Raw genomic sequence first — 21,525 nt, forward strand, 5'->3', positions numbered from 1 at the left:
ATCTTCTAGCTTCCTCTTGTTCGATAAAATTTCCCTAAGAAATTTTGCGTAGCTCGGCATCTGTTGCAATGCATCTGCAAAAGGAATGTTAATATGCAGTTTTTTAAAAACATCAAGAAATTTAATAAACTGCTTATCCTGATTTTCTTTTCTAAGTCTTTGAGGAAAAGGCACGGGTGGTGTGTGATGCTCCAACTCTGGTAGTATCTCGGGGAATGGCAATTTCTTTTTCCTTTTCTTTTTCCCCTCTTCCTGCTTCTACTCATCTTTCCTTGGGCTGGGTGGTATCTCTTCAACAATAATTTCTTCATCAACTTCCTCATCAGATTCTTCATTTTTCTTTGATGAAGTTTCCTCATTCCTTGAATTTTTCATCTTTTCTAAAACTCTCCCACTTCTCAACGAAATTGCATTTACTTGCTCACGTGGGTTAGTTATTGTATTGCTTGGTAAGGAACCTTGAGGTCTCTCATTTAGCTTCTTGGCCAACTGGCCCATCTGTACCTCAAGATTCCGAATGGACGCCCTTTGATTTCTAAAATTTGTCCTCGTCTCATTCATAAAACCCATGGTCTCCTACATAAATTTTCCAAACATGTCCTCCAACTTTGTTACTCTTGGATCTCCCGGTTGATTATTCACCCCTTGTTGGTTGTTTGGCAATGACCTTTGGTTCCATTGATTATTTTGCTGGTTCTGATTGCCCCAAGCCAGATTTGGATGATTTCTCTACCCCGGGTTGTATGTGTTGGAGTATGGGTTGTTTGGTTGTCTTTGATTTCCTGCCAAGTAATTCACTTGCTCCGTTGTTGAAGATGACAAAGCAAATGTGTTCCCAATTTGACACTCGCTGCTCACATGGTTTCCTACACAAAAATCACAAGTTAGTTGAGGTGCTTGAATAGAGTTTACCTACATAGTTCCCAACTGTTTTTGAAGTGTCGTGAGTTGGGCTGAGATAGCTGTAAAGCCATCAACTTCATGAAGACCCGAAGATTTCCTTGGTGTTGCTCTCTCATTTGGTCTTTGATAGTTGTTGCTTGCCAAAACCTCAAGCAACTCATAGGCCTCTTCTGGTGTCTTATTCTGCAAGGCCCCTCCTGAAGTTGCATCCACCATAGTTTGCACATTACCCATCAGTCCATTGTAGAATATTTGGACTTGAAGCCAAACTGGCAACCCATGGTGTGGACATTTCCTCATTAACTCCTTGTACCTCTCCCAAGCCTCATACAATGACTCAGATTCATCTTGCAGAAATGATGTGATATCATTTCTGAGTTTTGCTGATGTAGCTGGAGGGAAGAACTTGGTAAGGAATTTCTATGCTAGATCATTCCAAGTTGTGATATTTCCCGGTGGTAGTGCCATTAACCACCCCTTGGCTTTATCCCCTAATGAGAATGGGAATAACCTCACCCTAATGGCGTCATCTGACACTCCGTTCGACTTGAAAGTGTCACAAATTTCCAAGAAATTTGCAATATGCTAATTCGGATCTTCCTTCAAATCATCATTAAATCTAACTGACTGCTGGATCATCTGGATGATTGCCGGCTTGATCTCAAAGTTGTTGGCTTGTACCGTAGGTCTAGTAATACTCGACCCACTACCATTTACTGTGGGAATTGAAAATTCCCTCAATGTCCTGTTTTCTGGTTCTGCCATTTCAACAACTATTTCTTCTGCTTCTACAACTAAATCCTCGCTTTCTCTTCTCTCTTTGTTACGTCGTCTGACGGTTCTCTCAATCTCAAGATCAACAGGAACCACTGATCGACGTCTCGCTCTTCGCATAAACTACAAATACAGAAATGAAGGAAAGTGAGATTACAAACCAACTGAAAATTTAAAAACAAAAATAAAACAAATAATGAACAAAATAAAAATAAAAACTCCAATCTAGCTGACTATAGAAAGACTCAATGTTAACTTAAAACAGTCCCTGGCAATGGCGTCAAAAACTTGATGCGTTTTTTCATAAACATGCAATGTGTAGCAAGTATACTAGTCGCTCAAGTAATAGAGTAATGAGTGAGTATCATTCCCATGAGGATTGTTAGCTAAGCACTAAGCTTCCTACTATTCTCAAGTTGGAGCAATCGATTTCTTTTGGATTAATGGGAGCTATTTCTAATTGAAACTGAACAATAAATTTTAACTAAAATTTACTATGAATGCAAGATGAAAAAAACGGATAGCAATCAATTCAAGTAAAACGGGTAGGGTTTTGACTTCATTCGGATTTTATAGGTTAAACCTAAGAATTAAACTAAATTCATATTCATATGCATTGGTTGTAAATCGAACTCTCCGAAGTGTTAAACATACCTTCTCATGCTATGTTTTCCTACTCTTCCTTATTAACTTTCCACACCCAACAATTTGAAAGTTAACAAATCCAAGCTCATTAAGCATAAGAATCCTCCAATGATTTCATTGATTTTTGAATCTATCTCTAGCATCCAATACTACAATGGTGATTACCCAAGAAGCCTAACATGATTCATTTCTCAATCTCACCATGTTCATCACATATAAGCATTTAAATTCAGAGCAAACACACAATCAAAACATAATCATATGAAAATAAAACAATCAATTACTTAACATATTAAAATCCGAATTACAATCAAAACCCTAACCCAAAATGGGTTAATTCATAGCTAAATCAACACTACAAACAAGAAAAACAATAATATTAAGTCCAGCATAATGAAAATGAGAGAAAAGACAAGAAATCTCCCTAAATGATGAATCCCCTGGTTCGAAATCGAATCTTCACCCTTGTTATAGCTCAAAATCGCTCAAAAATAAATCAAAGGAAATGTAAAAAGCTGTCAAACCCTATTCGATCCCCAACAAAAAGGCCAAGCGTTTCTTTTATACCTCGCCCAAATTCCCCAGAAAAACACGCACAAAGTAAAATTGTGCGTTTTGCAAAACTGGAATTTACGACCGTCGCCGCGGTGAAGAAGAAATCTCGTCGCAGCGAAGAAAGAAGCATAATGTTTAGTGACTGGCGTACTTCGCTGTGGCGAAGACTTGAAGCTTCTTGAAAAGTTCTAAAATTACAGAACTACCACTCTACTTGCATCTTCGCTTGATTCTTCGATCCTCGGTGCTCTCCCTTGGAAGCAAGCTTTATAGTGCTTTATTCTGCCTCAGAACTCTCCCAACTTCTGAGATCCGCTTACTTTTGAGTTTAGAATTTCCAATTTTGCCTTATTTGCTCAAAATTACCATTTTAACCTGAAACACGAAATGTAAAAAATTAAGCAACAATTCAGGTTAAAATGAACTAGAAAGTACCTGAAATCTGACTAAAAAGTCTAATGAAAACGGTATAATCCACGGATTATCACCGACCCGGTCAAACGGGTCAAACTGGCCCGTATTCAGAGCTTGCCTGTGGTGGCGTGTGAAGGAGCTTGTGCTTGCGTCAGGCACATGGGAGTGTGTACCTAGGTGCGTGCGAGGGCGTGAAGGCGCATGGTGGTGCCGTATGGCATGTGAAGGCGCGTGTGAGTGTGTGCTACCTTTTGGTTAGTGACAGCTTGTATGATGGTTTTTTATGTTATATATTACTTTGTTATGCATAAATAATGTGTTATTCTTGTATTGATTTGTGTTATATTATATAATTCATGTTATAAATTATTTGATGTTTTATGATCGTATATATTTGATTAATTTAGAGTAGTCGCAGCATCTAAATTATGATAATATATGCATTAAGTAATATTATTTATGACCATATTAAGGTTAATAACATCGTTTTGTAGTTAATCATATTAATATAATCATTTTACCCACAGGGAATGTTATATTTTCATGATTAATTAGGGATGAAATAGAAATTATTCTTATTTCTTAATTAGCCCACAGGTATTATGAAATATTAATAATTTCTAGTTTCATCATTAAAGGATAATGAATCATAATATGTAATGTCTTTACCCACAGGGAGATTTTATGATATGTCGATTCATTTATGATTTATTATTTGTTTTACATTGGTAAACTTATAATTGTTATTGATGGTTTGTGCCTCATAATTTATTTAGTAAGCATGTCTATTGAATTACCTACAGTTGATCAAACTTTGATGATGGTTGAGGATAAGGTTCCTAATTTAAATGGTGATAACTACAAATCCTGGAGAGAGGCTGTCCTCCTTCATTTAGGGTGCATAGATCTTGACTATGCTCTTCGTAAGGAAGAGCCACCAACACCTACAGATACTAGCTCTAAAGCTGAGATTGCTTTGTATGAACGGTGGGAGCGATCCAACCGTTTAAGCATGATGTTTATCAAATCTCACATTACGACTAGTATCCGTGGGTCGATACCGGAGTGTGAAAATGTCAAGGATCTTATGGAGGCAATTCATGCACAGTTTGAAACATCAGACAAGGCATTAGGAAGCATCCTAATGAGTAGATTGACATCCATGAAGTTGACTGGTATTAAAGGAGTCCGTGAGCATATTATGAAAATGAGGGACATAGCTGCTCAGTTGAAATCCCTTCAGATGGTGATTAATGATGATTTCCTGGTGCATTATGTCCTGAACTCTCTCTCGTCTCATTATACTCCTTTCAAGATATCTTATAACACACAGAAGGATAAATGGTCAATCAATGAGCTTTTGACCATGTGTGTTCAGGAGGAGGAGAGACTGCTTCAGGAAGTGAATGAAACTGCACATCTGGTGACAGGAAATGTCAAGTACACTTCAAACAAGAATAAGAAGTGGAAGGGAAAAGGCAAGCTGCATGAGGTTATGAGCAAAGGTAATAAGGACAATATCAAGTGTTTCTTCTGTAAAAAGACGGGACACATGAAGAAGGATTGTCCTAAGAGGAAGGCCTGGCTTGACAAGAAAGGTAACCTCTCATCTCTTGTGTGTTATGAATCTAATATGATTTGTGTTTCACATAATGATTGGTGGATTGATTCTGGTTCTACAATCCATGTTTCTAATACCATACAGGGTTTTCTGGATCAAAGGAAGCCATTGGGAAGTGAATGCAGCATCTATTCAGGAAACATGATGCCTTCACGTGTTGAAGCTGTTGGAACTTTTAGACTTATTTTAAGTACTAATTATGTTTTGGATTTGGAACGAACCTTTTATATTCCTAGTTTTTCTAGGAATTTAATTTCAGTTTCTAAACTTGTACCATGTGGATACTCTTTCAACTTTTATGGTAGTTCTTTTAATTTAATTAAGAACTCATCTATTGTTGGAAATGGTACTTTGGTTGATGGTTTGTTTAAAATTCATTTAAGTGATACTGTTCCTTATAGTCTTATGACTTCACATGCTAACGCTGGTATGAAACGTAATATTATGTATGAAAACTCTTCCTTTTTGTGGCATAGGAGATTAGGACACATCTCCATTGATAGGATTAAAAGGTTGGTAAATGCTGGAGTTCTTGAAACTCTTGACTTTACTGACTTTGATACTTGTGTAGACTGCATTAAGGGAAAGCAGACTAACAAATCCAAGAAGGGTGCCAAGAAGAGTTCTGAACTTTTAGAAATCATACACACAGATATTTGTTGCCCTGACATGAGCTCTAGTGGTCAGAAATATTTCATCACCTTTATTGATGATTACTCACGATATATGTATCTCTATATGCTTTATCACAAGGATGAAGCGTTGGATGCTTTCAAAATATATAAAGCAGAAGTAGAGAAACAATGTGGAAAACAAATTAAGATCGTGAGATCTGATAGAGGTGGTGAATATTATGGTAGATACACTGGTATAGGACAAGCACTTGGTCCATTTGCTAAATTTCTTCAAGAGCAAGGTATTGTGGCTCAGTACACCTTGCCTGGCACACCATCTCAGAATGGTGTAGCAGAACGGAGAAATAGAACATTAATGGATATGGTACGGAGTATGCTGAGTAACTCCAAACTTCCTCATTCTTTGTGGATTGAAGCTCTCAAAACTGCAGCGTATATATTAAACCGAGTTCCAACTAAGGCGGTTCCCAAAACGCCATTCGAATTATGGAAGGGTTGGAAACCAAGTTTAAGTCATTTACGCATCTAGGGTTGCCCAGTTAAAGTTAGAGTTTATAATCCACAAGAACGGAAGTTAGATCCTAGGATTATCAGTGCATATTTTATTGGATATGCGGAAAAATCTAAGGGATATAAGTTTTATTGTCTGAACCATTCCAATAGAATTGTTGAATCAAGAAATGCCAAATTTCTTGAAAATGATGTGGTTACTGGGAGTGATCAAATCAGAGACTCAGTCCCTGAGAAAATTGATGTTTTAGACAATGCTTCTACATTAAGTAAAAGATTGGTTGTTCATTCAAACAGGGTGAATAATGAGGAACAACTCAATCAAAATCCACATTCCGATGAGATTGTTTTAGAAGATCATTTTGAACAACCTCCACTATAGGAGGAACAACCAGTTGTGCAACAGTCTTAACAAGAGACTGTTGTTACAACATTAAGGAGATCTACTAGAACAAAGAGATTAGTGATTTCTACTGATTATGAAGTGTATATGCAAGAGTTTGACTGTGACATAGGTATTAAGGATGATCCAGACACGTTTTTACAAGCTATGAATAGTAGTAAATCTGAGTTGTGGTATAATGCCATGATAGACGAGATGAATTCTATGGCTTATAATTTAGTTTTGGACCTTGTTGAGTTGTCTACTGGAAAGAAACCTATTGGTTGTAAATGGGTATTTAAAACCAAAAAGGATTCATTAGGCAACATTGAGAGATACAAGGCTAGACTTGTTGCCAAGGGGTTCACGCAAAGGGAAGGAATAGATTATAAGGAAACGTTTTCTCCATTTTCTAAAAAGGATTCCTTTCGTATCATAATGGCATTAGTTGCCCATTTTAATTTAGATTTACATCAAATGGATGTGAAAACAGTTTTTCTCAATGGAGATTTGGAGGAAGAGGTTTATATGAAACAACCTTATGGGTTCATTTCAAGTGATGGTGAGCATTTGTTTTGCAAGCTTAAGAAGTCTATTTATGGACTTAAACAAGCCTCCTGATAGTGGTATTTAAGATTTCACACTGTTATCTCTTCATTTGGTTTTGTAGAGAATGTCATGGATCAGTGTATATACCATAAGGTCAGTGGGAGTAAAATCATCTTTCTTGTGTTATATGTAGATGATATTCTACTTGCAACCAATGATTTGGGTTTGCTACATTAGGTGAAACAATTTCTCTCTCAACATTTTAGTATGAAGGATATGGGTGAGGCTTCTTATGTTATTGGCATTAAGATTCATACGGATAAGTCTCAACATGTTTTGGGACTATCTCAGGAAACCTATATTAATAAAATTCTTGAGAGATTTAGGATGAAAGATTGTTCACCCAGTGTTGTGATAATCCGTGGATTATACAGTTTTCATTAGACTTTTTGTTCGGATTTCAGGTACTTTCTAGTGCATTTTGACCTGAATTGTTGCTTAATTCTTTATATTTTGTGTTTCAATTTAAAATGGACATTTTGAGCAAATAAGGAAAAAATTGGAAGTTTTTGACCCAGAAGTTAGCGAATCTCAGAAGTTAGGAGAGTTCTGAAGCAGGATAAAGCACGATGAGGCTTGTTCCAAAGAGAAAACACAGAGAATCGAAGAATCAAGCGAAGATGCAAGTAGAGTGGCAGTTCTGTAATTTCAGAACTTTTCAAGAAGCTTCGCCGCGGCGAAGACTTGTCCTTCGCCGCGGTGAAGTACGCCAGACACGAACAAGTCTGCTTCTTTCTTCTCCGCGGCGAGATTTCTTCTTCACTGTGGCAACAGTCATAAATTCCAGTTTTGTAAAACGTACAGTTTTACTTTGTGCGTGTTTTTCTGAGAAATTTAGGGCGAGGTATAAAAGAAACACTTAACCTTTTTGCCCAGGGTTGTCTAGGAATTAGGGTTAGAAACTTTTGCTTTGCTTTTGAGTTAGCTTGGAGAGATTGATCGATTTGAAGGGTGAAGATTGGATTTTGAACCAAGGGATTCATCATTTGGGGAGATTTCTTGTCCTCTCTCTTACTTTTCGTTATGTTGAACTTGATTATTATTGTTTTTCTCATTTGTAGTGTTAATTTAGCTATGAACTAACATATTTTGGGTTAGGGTTTTGATTGTAATTCGGATTTCTTATGGGTTAGTTTATTAATCATGTTATGTTCATATGACTATGCTTTGATTGTGTGTTTGCTCTGAGTTTTAAATGTTTTATGTGATGAACATGATGAGATTGAGAAATGATTCATGTTAGGCTTCTTGGGTAATCACCATTATAGTATTGGATGCTAGAGATAGATTTAAGAATTAATGAAACCATTGTAGGATTCTTACGCTTAATGAGTTTGGAATCGTTAACTTTCAAATTGTTGGGTGCGGAAAGTTAAAAAGGAAGAATAGGAAAACATAGCCTGAGAAGGAATGTTTAACACCTTAGTGAGTTCGGTTTACAACCAATGCATATGAATGTGAATGTAGTGTAATTTTTAGGTAACCCATAAAATCCGAATGAAGTCAAAACCCTACCCGTTTTAATTGAATTGATTTTTATCCGTGTTTTACATCTCGCATTCTTAGTTAATTTGCAGTTTAACAATTTTGTTTTAGTAATAGGTTAAATTGCTCCCAATTGTCCAAAAGATTTCGGTTGCTCCAACTTGAAAACGGTAGAAAACTTAGTGCTTAGCTAACAATCCTCGTGGGAACGATATTCACTCACCATTATATTACTTGTGCGATTAGTATACTTGCTACATATTGCATGTTGTAGGAAACACGCATCAAGTTTTTGGCGCCGTTGCCGGGGATTTGTTTTAAGTTAACATTGAGTCTATCTATAGTTAGCTAGATTGGAGTTTTTATTTTTGTTTTTAATTTTCAGTTGGTTTGTGATCTCACTTTCTTTCAATTCTATCTTTGCAGTTTATGCGAAGAACGAGACATCAATCAGTGGTTCTGTTGATCCTGAGATTGAGAGAACCATTAGACGACATAGCAGAGAGAGAAGAGAAAGAGAGGATTTAGTTGTAGAAGCAGAAGAAATAGTTGTTGAAATGGCTGAACCAGAAAATAGGACACTGAGGAAATTTTCAGTTCCCACAGTGAATGGTAGTGGGTTGAGTATTACTAGACCTACGGTGCAAGCAAACAACTTCGAGATCAAGCCGGCAATCATCCAGATGATCCAGCAGTCAGTTAGATTTAATGGTGATTTGAAGGAAGATCCGAATCAGTACATTGCAAATTTCTTGGAAATTTGTGACACCTTCAAGTCGAACGGAGTGTCGGATGACGCTATTAGGCTGTGGTTATTCCCATTTTCATTGGGAGATAAAGCCAAGGGGTGGTTAATGGCATTACCACCGGGAACTATAACAACTTGGAATGATCTAGCATAGAATTTCCTTACCAAGTTCTTTCCTCCAGCTAAATCAGCAAAATTGAGAAATGATATCCCATCATTTCTACAAGATGATTCCGAGTCATTATATGAGGCTTGGGAGAGATACAAGGAGTTAATGAGGAAGTGTCCACACCATGGGTTGCCAGTTTGGCTTCAAGTCCAAACTTTCTACAATGGATTGATGGGTAATGTGCAAACCATGGTGGATGCAGCTTCAGGATGGGCTTTGCAGAATAATTCTCCAGAATATGCCTATGAGTTGCTTGAGGTTTTGGCAAGCAACAATTATCAAAGACCAAATGAGAGAGCAACAACAAGGAAATCTTCGGGTCTTCATGAAGTTGATGCCTTCACAGCCATCTCAGCCCAACTCACGGCACTTCAAAAACAGTTGGGAATAGGTAAACTCTATTTAAGCACCTCAACTAACATGTGATTTTTGTGCAGGGAACCATGTGAGCAGCGAGTGTCAAGTTGGGAACACATTTGCTTTGTCATCTTCATCAATGGAGCAATGAATTACTTGGCAGGAAATCAGAGACAACCAAACAACCCATACTCCAACACATACAACCCGGGGTGGAGAAATCATCCAAATCTGGCTTGGGGAAATTAGAACCAACAAAATAATCAATGGAACCAGAAGACAGTTCCAAATAACCAACCAAGGGTGAATAATCAATCGAGAGATCAAAGAGTGACAAAGTTGGAGGATATGTTTGGAAAATTTATGCAGGAGACAATGGGATTCATGAATGAGACGAGGACAAATTTTAGAAATCAAGGGGCGTCCATCCGAAATCTCGAGGTACAGATGGGCCAATTGGCCGAGAAGCTTAATGGGAGACCGCAGGGTTCCTTACCAAGCAATACAGTAACTAACCCACGTGAGCAAGTAAATGCAATTTCGTTGAGAAGTGGGAGAGTTTTAGAAGAGGTGAGAAATCCAAGGAAAAGGAAACTTCATCAAAGAAAAATGAAGATTCTGATGAGGAAATTGATGAAGAAATTGAAGCTGAAGAGAAACCACCTAGCCAAAGGAGAGATAAGCAGAAGCAGGTAGAAGGGAAAAAGAAAAGGAAAAAGAAATTGCCATTCCCCGAGATTCCACCAGAGTTGGCGCATCACACACCACCCGTACCCTTTCTTCAAAGACTTAGGAAAGAGAATCAGGATAAGCAGTTTATTAAATTTCTTAATGTTTTTAAAAAACTGCATATTAGCATTGCTTTTGCAGATGCATTGCAACAGATGCCGAGCTATGCGAAATTTCTTAGAGAAATTTTATCGAACAAGAGGAAGCTAGAAGATGAGGAAACGGTGATGCTTACGGAAGAGTGCAGCACCATTCTCCAGAAGAAACTGCCCTCGAAACTCAAGGATCCAAGGAGTTTTACTATCCCTTGCACTATAGGAGATATCACCTTTGATCGAGTTTTATGTGACCTAGTGCTAGCATTAATCTTATGCCTTTTTCTGTGTTCAGGAAACCAGGAATTGGTGAAGTTAAGTCGACAACCATATGCTTGCAACTTGCAGATCGATCAATAAAGCATCCGAGGGGCATTGTGGAGGATGTGTTGATTAAGGTGGACAAGTTTATTTTTCCTGCGGATTTCTTTGTGTTGGATATGGAAGAAGACAAAGAGATTCCTCTTATCCTAGGACAACCATTCCTAGCCACCGAAAGAGCGTTAATCGACGTTCAAGAAGGGAAGTTGATCATGAGGATGCAAGATGAAGAAATAACATTTGATGTCCTTGAATCAATGAAAGCTCCACCTAAATAAGAGTCGTGCTTAAAAATCAATGTGGTGGATCAGTCAAGAATTGAACCCTTCTAACTGAATAATCCTAAGGTGGAAAGTCAGAGCTGCATTGTCAAATCGAATCAGTTCGAGAGTGAGGACCATTACAAAAGGGGTTGCACAAAATTCCAAGACAAGCCGCAGTTGAGTTTGAGTTCGCATAAGGAACGGGTCTTTGGGATCAAAAAGGGTGAAGTTAAGCAAAGAAAACAGAAGGCGGTAGGTGAAAAGAATCAGGCTACCAAAGTAATGACCAAGGGATGGAAATGGGTGGTGAAACTTTCAACAAAGCCACAGTGTGAAAAAGATCATCAGCAAATGAAGCTCCGATGCAAGGGAAATTTTCGGGATGTGATGTACTTGGATAGTCCGAGCTGATTGAAGGATTGAGAGAGTCGAGCTATCGACTAAAAACAAGCGCTTCTTGGGAGGCAACCCAAGTGTTTTTAATTGTTTGTTTTTCAATTTGGTTGTTTGAATTTGTTGAATTCATTATGAGTTGCATGATTTTTAATGTTATTGTTTTTGGGTGTTTCAGGTGAAGTCTTTAGCCAAAGAAAGGAATTAAAATGCTCTAGACTTCACCAAGGCGAAGAAGTATTCTTCGCCGCGGCGAAGCATTGTGAAGAAGAAAAAGGTATGAAAATGTTCCAGACTTCGCCGCGGCGAAGGATTTGTCTTCGCCGCGGTGAATAAAGTGAAATAAAATTTTTCGAAAATTGGCTAAGGCATTTCGCCACGGCTAAGGGATATTCTTCGCCAGGGCGAAGTAAGCCTTGTATCCTGGGGAAGTTTTCTCCGCGAATAAAGTAAAATAAAATTTTTCGAAAATTGGTTAAGGCATTTCGCCACGGCTAAGAGATATTCTTCGCCGGGGCAAAGTAAGCCTTGTATCCTCGGGAAGTTTTTGCCCTGGCAAAGAATTTTTCTTCGCCGCGGCGAAACCTGGGAAATTTTTAGGGTTCATGAACGAAGAACGTCGCCGCAGTGAAGCTTGTTCTTCGCCGTGGCGATGATGCTTTTCTATTAATGCCCACTCTTCTTTTTCATTTTTCACGCAACTTTTCATTTTCATTTGAGAGAAAATTTTTCAAAATTCAATCTTTTACCTCCCTAGTGCTTTTCCAACCAAATTTTTTACTCCATAACCCTTCTAAACACCAAAACAACCCATTTCAACAATAATTTTCGCGAAAATTTCATGAAAATTTGTGGATCCAAAATTTGGGGTTTTTCAATCTGGGCTGTTTTTGGTTCAATTGGTGGCGAATACTCCTTCATATTGGTAAGATCTCGAGTACCCAAAGCTTTTTATCAAAAAATTTCAAATTTCTAATTGTAGATCTAAAAATTTTTATTTCGATTGAGTTGAGAATTTTGGGTGATTTTGATCATTGATTTTGTTAGAGGAAGAGTAGTTTGTGCATTGGGTGATTGTGAGGAGTATGGGTTTTTGAAATATTGAAGTGTTTATGTGAAATTGAAAATTTGTAGTTTGGGGTTAAAGCGCGAATTTTTGGAAGTGTTGGTTGTTTTTGCATGATTGAATTGGCTGTGTAGAACAACTAGGTTTGAATTGTTGGGGTATAATTTTGGAGTGAATTTTTATTGTGAACAATGGCTCCCAAAATTAAGCAACCATACAAGGGCAAGAGTAAGAGTAAAGGAAAGAAAAGAAAGAATGTTGACAACCGTTTTGTTAATTATGAAGCCTGTAAAAGGTATGAGGCGGCAATCCAAAGAAAGGATAAGGATATTATCCCTGAGCGTGGATTGACCGCGAGTGCCTCAGACTAGAGTAAAAGGAGACGTTGGGATATGTTTTTTGTGCTCCTGAACAAGCGACTGTAGAGCCGCTAGTAAGGGAGTTCTATGCCAATCTCCTAGAGTGTAAGGAAGATACTATTTTTGTAAGAGGGGAGGATGTGCCATTTATGGGAAAGGTGATCAATGATTTCTATAACCTGCCTGAAATTCTCACGGATGAGTATGTGCATTTAAGAGATCACAGTTTGAGGACAGTGTCATCCCTCTGATCATTGTAAAACCGGGTGCAGAGTGGGAAGTATCGAAGAAACAGAAGAAGACTCTCAAGGGAACTCAGTTGACACTGATGGCTAAACTGTGGCAATATTTTGTCTGTGCAAAATTGATGCCGGAATTACACTACAGCATAGTTACTCTCGAGAAGGCAGTATTGCTTTACTCGATTGCCACAAGGAAGAGTATCGATGTGAGAGACATGATCTTGAACAATATTAAGCTAGCCTCCAAACCAGGGAGAACAAGTTATGGGTTCCCATATCTCATCACAGCCTTATGCCTTAAAGCTGGAGTCCAGGTTCAAGATGACGAGCACCGTATTCATACTGCCCCAGTTCTAGATTCAGAGTATTACAGGAAGCATCTTGACCGTCCAGAAGCTGCGCAACCAAGAGCAGGGGTAAAAAGGTAGAAAACAAGCCTTGCCACATCATCCAGCTCCACAGGTACACAGAAAGAGATGATGCAGCAGATGATGGGTTTGATGAAATATATGAAAAGACGTCAGGATTGGGTGGTGGAGCAGACTCAGATGATGCATGAGATACTGAGGAATAGCTTTAAGGAGCTCAACGTTGACTCTTCAGCATACTAATAGGCCGACTGGAACTCAGATGAGTGGATGGACTACGAGGAAGACGAGGAAGATGAGGAAGAAGAGGAAGAAGAAGAATGAGCCGGAGCACCTATTTTTGTTTATATTTATGTTTATTTGTTTTTACTTGATTTTGTTGTTCATCCTAAACGTTAAACTCAGTTTTATTTTTTGTTTTGGATTGTGTTTAGTTGTTTAGTTGTAGTTGTTGAAAGGACGAGATTAGGTTGTAATATTTTCAAGTTAGTTGTGAATTTGTGCTAACATAAGGGACACCACCGTTTCAATTGTTTTGATAGATTTTGGGTGATGAAAAGTCCGAGACCGGGTGTTCATTGTGGAGCGACACTTCATGATTAACCAGGGAGCATTCTCGTACCTTTGTTGTTTTTATTTTTCTCTATTCCTGATTTATGCATAATGGAACATTGGGCACAATGTCATGTTTAGTTTGGGGGTAGGAAAATGAATTAAAACCTAGTTTAAGGGTATATTGGCTGGAAACCAGTGCCCGCCTTAAAAACTGCCTAACAGTACTTGGCAACCTCTGGTATAACAATGCCACGTACACCTTAAACTAAAAAAAAAAATTATTTTTTTCTTTAGTTGTTTGTTTTTGCCGATGATGAATTGTACAAATCAATGATGAGAATTGAGTTGTTGAAATCTTATTGTTGAGAAATGTTAAGCATTGCTTTAAGTTTTTATGTATTGACTAGATTTTTATTGAGGTTTGTTGAGTAGTTCAGCCACAATGTTCATTTATTTCAGCATGCTTAGATTCATTTTATGTGATTAGGTGAAGTTTGATAATGTTGGTGGACTCTAGAACCTAGTAGAGAATTGCTTGAGGCGAAATTTTAGAATTAGACATGGTTGAGGAGATGATTTAGGCATTCTTGTTGGAACGTTTGAGCCTTTCTAGCTGACTCAAGAATGAAATTGTCCCTAGTCACCCGTTTGAGCCGTATGTATCAGTATTGCTTTATTTTTCTTGGCAAACCGAAAAATTGTCCGATCCTGTTACCCTAAACACTTTGTCGTACCCTTAGGAGAATTCGGCCTTAGTGCAAACACAAAGAACGGAAAAAAGAGTTGTACGAGTAAGCCAAATGAATAGTTTGGGGGTTGTGAGAAGGGCAGAGGAAAAAAAATATAATAAAAGAGGTAGTTCACCTCAATTCAATTGACATGTTATGTTTATTAAATAAAAAAAAAAAAAAGAAGAAGAAATATGGTTCCGTTGCAGGGTTTAAGGGTATACTAGCTGGAAACCAGTAACCACCTTAAAACTGTCTAGCAGTACTTGGCGACCTCAGGTTTAACAACGCCACGTACACCTTAACCCCGCGCATTTGTGGCTTCAAAAATAAGAAGGATACAAGTTTGAGGGTGGTATAAGTGGACACGTGGATTGTTGTTTGAAAAGAAGTGGATTCGACTTGAGTGTTTGCATGAGGAAAACCAAGTTCTCTTACTTTGTTTTTCCTATCCTTTTCTTGGAACCCACTACCCGAGCCTAACGTTACAACCTTTTAAAGACCTTTTGATTCTCATCTTTGTTTAGTCCTCATTAGTGGAGAGTAGTTCGATATTTAGGCTTATGGAGTCTGCCACCATTTGATAAACTTTGCATTTTTGCATAAAATAATCTAGGAAGTTGAGATGTGGATTGAAGTGGGGATCACCTACTTGGTGGACCGATTGAGGAAGACAGTCGATAATGCTTATAACATCTTGGAGTGTTGAACATTTCCTTTTAATAATTCTTCAACAACTTTTGAGATTTGTGCAATTTCTAGGCAATTCATTTGTAGAGTTGAGTTTTGTTGGTTTTGTTCACTTTCTAGCTTTGTTGTGTGTGTTTTGTGTTTTTGTTTCCATTGGTTTTGAACCGTATGCTCGGGGACGAGCATATCTTTAGTTTGGGGGTATTTGATAATCCGTGGATTATACAATTTTCATTAGACTTTTTATTCGGATTTCAGGTACTTTCTGGTGCATTTTGACCTGAATTGTTGCTTAATTCTTTATATTTTGTGTTTCAGGTTAAAATGGACATTTTGAGCAAATAAGGAAAAGATTGGAAGTTTTTGACCCAGAGGTTAGGAGAGTTCTGAAGCAAGATAAAGCACGATGAGGCTTGTTCCAAAAAGAAAGCATCGAGAATTGAAGAATCAAGCGAAGATGCAAGTAGAGTGGCAGTTCTGTAATTTCAAAACTTTTCAAGAAGCTTCGCCGCGGCGACGAGGTGAAGTACGCCAGACACGAACAAGTCTGCTTCTTTCTTCTCCGCGGCGAGATTTCTTCTTCGCCGTGGCAACAGTCATAAATTCCAGTTTTGTGAAACGTACAGTTTTACTTTGTGCGTGTTTTTCTGAGAAATTTAGGGCGAGGTATAAAAGAAACACTTAACCTTTTTGCCCAGAGTTGTCTAGGAATTAGGGTTAGAAACTTTTGCTTTGCTTTTGAGTTAGCTTGGAGAGATTGATCGATTTGAAGGGTGAAGATTGGATTTTGAACCAAGGGATTCATCATTTGGGGAGATTTCTTGTCCTCTCTCTTACTTTTCGTTATGTTGAACTTGATTATTATTGTTTTTCTCATTTGTAGTGTTAATTTAGCTATGAACTAACCCATTTTGGGTTAGGGTTTTGATTGTAATTCGGATTTCTTATGGGTTAGTTTATTAATCATGTTATGTTCATATGACTATGCTTTGATTGTGTGTTTGCTCTGAGTTTTAAATGTTTTATGTGATGAACATGATGAGATTGAGAAATGATTCATGCTAGGCTTCTTGGGTAATCACCATTATAGTATTGGATGCTAGAGATAGATTCAAGAATTAATGAAACCATTGTAGGATTCTTTTGCTTAATGAGTTTGGATGATTGAGAAATGATTCATGCTAGGCTTCTTGGGTAATCACCATTATAGTATTGGATGCTAGAGATAGATTCAAGAATTAATGAAACCATTGTAGGATTCTTACGCCTAATGAGTTTGGAATTGTCAACTTTCAAATTGTTGGATGCGGAAAGTTTAAAAGGAAGAATAGGAAAACATAGCTTGAGAAGGTATGTTTAACACCTTAGTGAGTTCGGTTTACAACTAATGCATATGAATGTGAATGTAGTGTAATTTTTAGGTTTAATCCATAAAATCCGAATGAAGTCAAAACCCTACCCGTTTTAATTGAAATGATTATTATCCGTGTTTTACATCTCGCATTCTTAGTTAATTTGCAGTTTAACAATTTTGTTTTAGTAATAGGTTAAATTGCTCCCAATTATCCAAAAGATTTCGGTTGCTCCAACTTGAAAACGGTAGAAAACTTAGTGCTTAGCTAACAATCCTCGTGGGAACGATACTCACTCATCATTTTATTACTTGTGCGATTAGTATACTTGCTATATATTGCATGTTGTAGGAAACACGCATCATGTTGCGCCCATTGTTAATGGTGACAGGTTCAATCTGAACCAATGTCCTACACTTGAGATTGCAAAGGAACAAATGAAAACTATTCCTTATGCTTCAGCTGTTGGAAGCCTAATATATGCTCAAGTCTGTACTAGACCTGACATCGCTTTTGCAGTTGGCATGTTAGGAAGATATCAAAGTAATCCAGGTTTGGATCATTGGAGAGCTGCAAAGAAGGTCATGAGGTATCTTCAAGGAACTAGGTTTTCCTGCTTACTTTACACGCTCTGACATTTTAGAAGTCGTCGGATATTCGACTCAGACTTCGCTGCTCGTTGATTCTCGAAAATCACATCCGGATATGTTTTTATGCTCGCCGGAGGTGCTATATCTTGGAGAAGTGTCAAACAATCTTTAGTTGCCACTTCTAACATGGAGCTGAGTTTGTTTCCTGTTTTGAGGCAACTACACAAGGTATTTGGTTGAGAAGTTTCATTTCTAGCTTGGAGTTGTTGAGTCTATCTCTAGGCCAATAAAGCTATATTGTGACAATTCAGCTGCTGTATTCTTTGCTAAACAATAAGAGTGGAAGTCAAGTAAACATATCGACATTAAGTACTAGCAATAAGGGAGTACGTTAAAGCCAAAAAAGTGCTCATTGAACACATACATACCGAGCAGATAATTGCTGATCCTCTAACAAAAGCGTGTCACCAAAGACGTTCAAGGATCATGTTGTTCAAATGGGACTATTCCCACTTTGTCACTATGAGAGGTAATACTTTCATTGCCTGAAACATTGTAATTTGTTGTTTTTCCTCTTTTAAGTTGTATATATTTGGTTGGACAACACAACATTCAGAGGACCTAGAACAAACATTTGAGATTTGTTCATAAAGTGATATTCCACATTTAGCGTTTATTTAGAAAGAGAAAAATTGCATTATATACATGGAAGGTAATACTTGTTTAAAAGGGACTTACCGCTTGATTCATGTAATTTCCCCTTTCTAATTAAACATACCGCATATACACTTTTGTGTTCTGGATTATATTATACAAGTTTGGACCAAGTGGGAGAATGTTAGACTTTTTACAATATGGTCCTACACTTTTCTATAATTACATTTTGGTCCTTACTGATGGACTGTGTGTTCATATGGTTTGTGTCTCTTGAGCAGTTGTCTTTGATGGAAAGACAACTGCATATTAGAAGAGACTTTACAGGTCCCCATGTGACGCAGTTTTATTTTTAGTTTCAAAACCATCACCTAAAATTGCAGTCAGTGGAAGATCCTGTAATTTTTGAAGGAGCAAGAAGATCAAACAACAATTGCTATGGCTAAGGGTTTATCATTTGCTCCCGCATATATTCCATGGAGATTTTATATTGAAATTGATTGTATTATCACTTTTATATGAATATTAGAATAGAATGTATTTTACATTGGGGGTTAAAAGGTAATTTACTCTCTTATTTGTAAGGGTAGTATGTGTTATTAACACTCTCCATATTGTGTTAGAATCTAAAAATCGTTCACGGTGTTAATTTAAGGGTGGGAATATGAGATAAATGAAACCATGGGTGGGCACTTAGATTTTTGCTAATCTTTGGGTAGGAACATGTCGTTTACTCAAACCTCAAACAAATAATAACATAAGTGATGCCACCGTCTTTTTTCTAAATTAGTCCCGGCCCCGTCCATTATGAAACCACAGCTTTTCTAATAACAGCTCCAAATAGACTAAACCTGTCGGCCAAAATTAGCCGTAAAATACTTAGTCCAGCTCCTCTGCTGTTTCTTTTTTATCTCTATGAGAAGAGCCAATGGAAGTAAAGGAACTATATGGCCTTGTGCCATTAATGAAATATTACAATGCTTACTTTTGTTTGTACCATTGTTGTATTGAGATAAAAGAGGAAGAAATACAGGAAGAGGATCAATTCTGAAGAAAGGAGAGGACAGTGAAGTAACCTGCAGGGTGAATTATTTAAGCTGGGGTCTGAGAGTATGTGGTCACACAATTTCACTCTATATCTTCTTTTCTGAAAGGTCGAGCTTAAAATTCTAATATCAAATTCGTAACTTAGAAATGAAAGCATTGCCCGCCATAATGAATGATTGTAAATTATCACAAATTTAAAATAATGCATAGTTTTACTAAAGGAAAATTAATTATAATCTTGGCAAGCTCACTCTTAATCATAGTATAGGGATCTTACAAAGTACAGTTGATCAGAGACAGTATTACTTTCTTTGATGTTATTTAATTAATGCAAATGCAAGATTTTTCTTCATGAACTGACAGAGGAGCTCCATGGATTCCCCTTGTCTTCTCCCCTCAGCTTCAATGCAGCGTCCAAGAATTGATCCATGGCTTCCATAGATGACCCTTTAAAATTTTCCTCATCTTTGATAGCATTGTTAATTATCTCCTTAATTTGTAAAGCTTTCTCTCTCATTTCCTTTCCCTTCTCTCTCTCATTCATCACCAACTCAATTTTTTCCACTATATCTTCATGAAAAACCTCACTCCTCTTCCCTCTTGCAACCTCCACACATACTCCAATCATGTCTTCCAACAATTTTACATTATAAAACTGCTCTGCTGCCACTGGCCACCCTATCATTGGCACGCCATGGCTCAGTGATTCAAGCACAGAGTTCCATCCACAATGACTCAAAAATGCAGATAAAGATTTACGAGATAAAATCTCTACCTGGGGTGCCCAATTATGAACTAACAGCCCGCGTCCTGAGACTTTGATTTTTTCTTCAAATCCTTCAGGCAGCCATTCATTTGCTCTAAATTCAGAGTTTATGTCAAAGCCTAATGGCGGCCTAACAACCCAAATGAAATTCTTGCCACAACCCTCTAAAGCCATTGCCAATTGCATCATTTCTGATGCTTATATTGTGTTCATTGAACCAAATGAAACATAGATAACTGAACAAGAAGGTTTCTTATCAAGCCAATTTTCACATTCCTCTGGAGAGATTCCAAAATCTCTTCTGCTTCGAGCTTGGCTTCCCGAAGTCAAAAGAACAGGCCCAACAGGCCAAACCTGTCGACCAAATTTTCTCCTAAAATGCGTTAGTCCAAGCTTGTCAATCTCCTTCTCTGTGTTGAACAATATTCCATCAGCTTTACTCCATTGAGAAAGCGTTTTCCTTAGAAAGCTTGAATATGAATCACTACCATCCGCATATCTCAAAACATCTGTCATTTGAGTATCATGAAATACAGAAGCTTCAGGAAAATCCGGCAAGAGAAATTCTTCAGAATCTGTGCTCCGATGAGGTAGGTATACCCACAAAGAGTAGAAACAAGCAAAGCCAAAACCACCACCACTAATATATATGGCATGAAAGACGCCAAACTCTTGAGTTATCTCTTGGCACCATCCTAGGAACATGTCTGAGATGATACAAACCGTTTTCTGTCCATTTTGTTGATGGATAAGATTAGAGATAAGTTTCCTGAAATGGGGTTTCAATGACAACGAAGCTTGAAAGAGATAGATAAGAAAATGGTATGGAAGAGAATCCATGTTTTCAGAATTAGGAGGGAGGTCATGATCTGAGCTATTAAAAGGGATTTCAAGGAGATGAATGGAGGAGTTTGAAGGGAGAAATGATCTGAGCTTCTTGATATTCAAAGGGGTGTTAACAAAAGTCATGGTGAATTTCTTTGTCTTTTCTATCCGGAGGGCTAAAGCTAGGAAAGGGTTGATATGACCTTGTGCCATGAAAGGAAACATCACTATGTTCTCTTTCCTTTGTGCCATTGTTGTGTTGATGATCAGAAAGCAAGAACCGGAAGATGAGGATGAAGAAGAGATGAGTATACTAAGGTCTAACCTCAATCAATTCTTTGCAATGATTTTTGTTTACATCAATGCTGAATCCGATCTAGATTTATTGGCAAAGTTTGTTGCAGTGGAAAGAAATAGGGAAATATATATAATCCTACGGTTACCAATTTTATAAATATCTCTCTGCTCTTTTAAGGTAGAAAAAAATAAATGGAGAAGTGAATATAATAATTTTAATTTTTTTTTTTACTTTTTTAATAATTTTTTACCATTTTACTTTATATGAAATTTTTTATAAATATAATATTATTATTTAATTAATAGCTAACTTGTAGACCATCTGTCATTTTATTATTGTATTATTGTATTTAAGGGTCTGCTTGGGAGTTTTTTTCA

At 37.4% G+C, this 21,525-nt stretch overlaps 2 protein-coding genes and 2 non-coding genes across 4 annotated transcripts; 1 reads left to right on the plus strand and 3 right to left on the minus strand.

Annotated features, from left to right (window-relative positions):
• The first annotated feature begins 1,177 nt into the window (after window positions 1–1,177).
• On the plus strand, window positions 1,178–1,284 carry LOC116117392. Its single transcript, XR_004125940.1, has one exon. It is a non-coding gene; the product is annotated as a small nucleolar RNA R71 (small nucleolar RNA).
• Window positions 1,285–9,474: 8,190 nt separating this feature from the next.
• Window positions 9,475–9,581, minus strand: LOC116117394. The gene has a single exon (XR_004125942.1). It is a non-coding gene; the product is annotated as a small nucleolar RNA R71 (small nucleolar RNA).
• Window positions 9,582–19,608: 10,027 nt separating this feature from the next.
• Window positions 19,609–21,227, minus strand: LOC116117360 (UDP-glycosyltransferase 92A1-like). The gene has a single exon (XM_031403405.1). It carries the CDS (start codon window positions 20,212–20,214, stop codon window positions 19,609–19,611), a length of 606 nt encoding a protein of 201 aa, XP_031259265.1. The 5' UTR covers window positions 20,215–21,227.
• On the minus strand, window positions 20,224–21,102 carry LOC116117361 (UDP-glycosyltransferase 92A1-like). The gene has a single exon (XM_031403406.1). The coding sequence runs from the start codon at window positions 21,100–21,102 to the stop codon at window positions 20,224–20,226; it is 879 nt and encodes a 292-aa protein (XP_031259266.1).
• Window positions 21,228–21,525: the final 298 nt, after the last annotated feature.

Source organism: Pistacia vera, unplaced genomic scaffold (assembly GCF_008641045.1).
Source record: "Pistacia vera cultivar Batoury unplaced genomic scaffold, PisVer_v2 Contig805, whole genome shotgun sequence".
Lineage (NCBI taxonomy): Eukaryota > Viridiplantae > Streptophyta > Magnoliopsida > Sapindales > Anacardiaceae > Pistacia > Pistacia vera.

Coding starts and splice junctions, on each gene's coding strand:
- LOC116117360 (XM_031403405.1), bottom strand. CDS start 20,214: ATGATGCAATTGGCAATGGCTTTAGAGGGTTGTGGCAAGAATTTCATT.
- LOC116117361 (XM_031403406.1), bottom strand. CDS start 21,102: ATGGCACAAAGGAAAGAGAACATAGTGATGTTTCCTTTCATGGCACAA.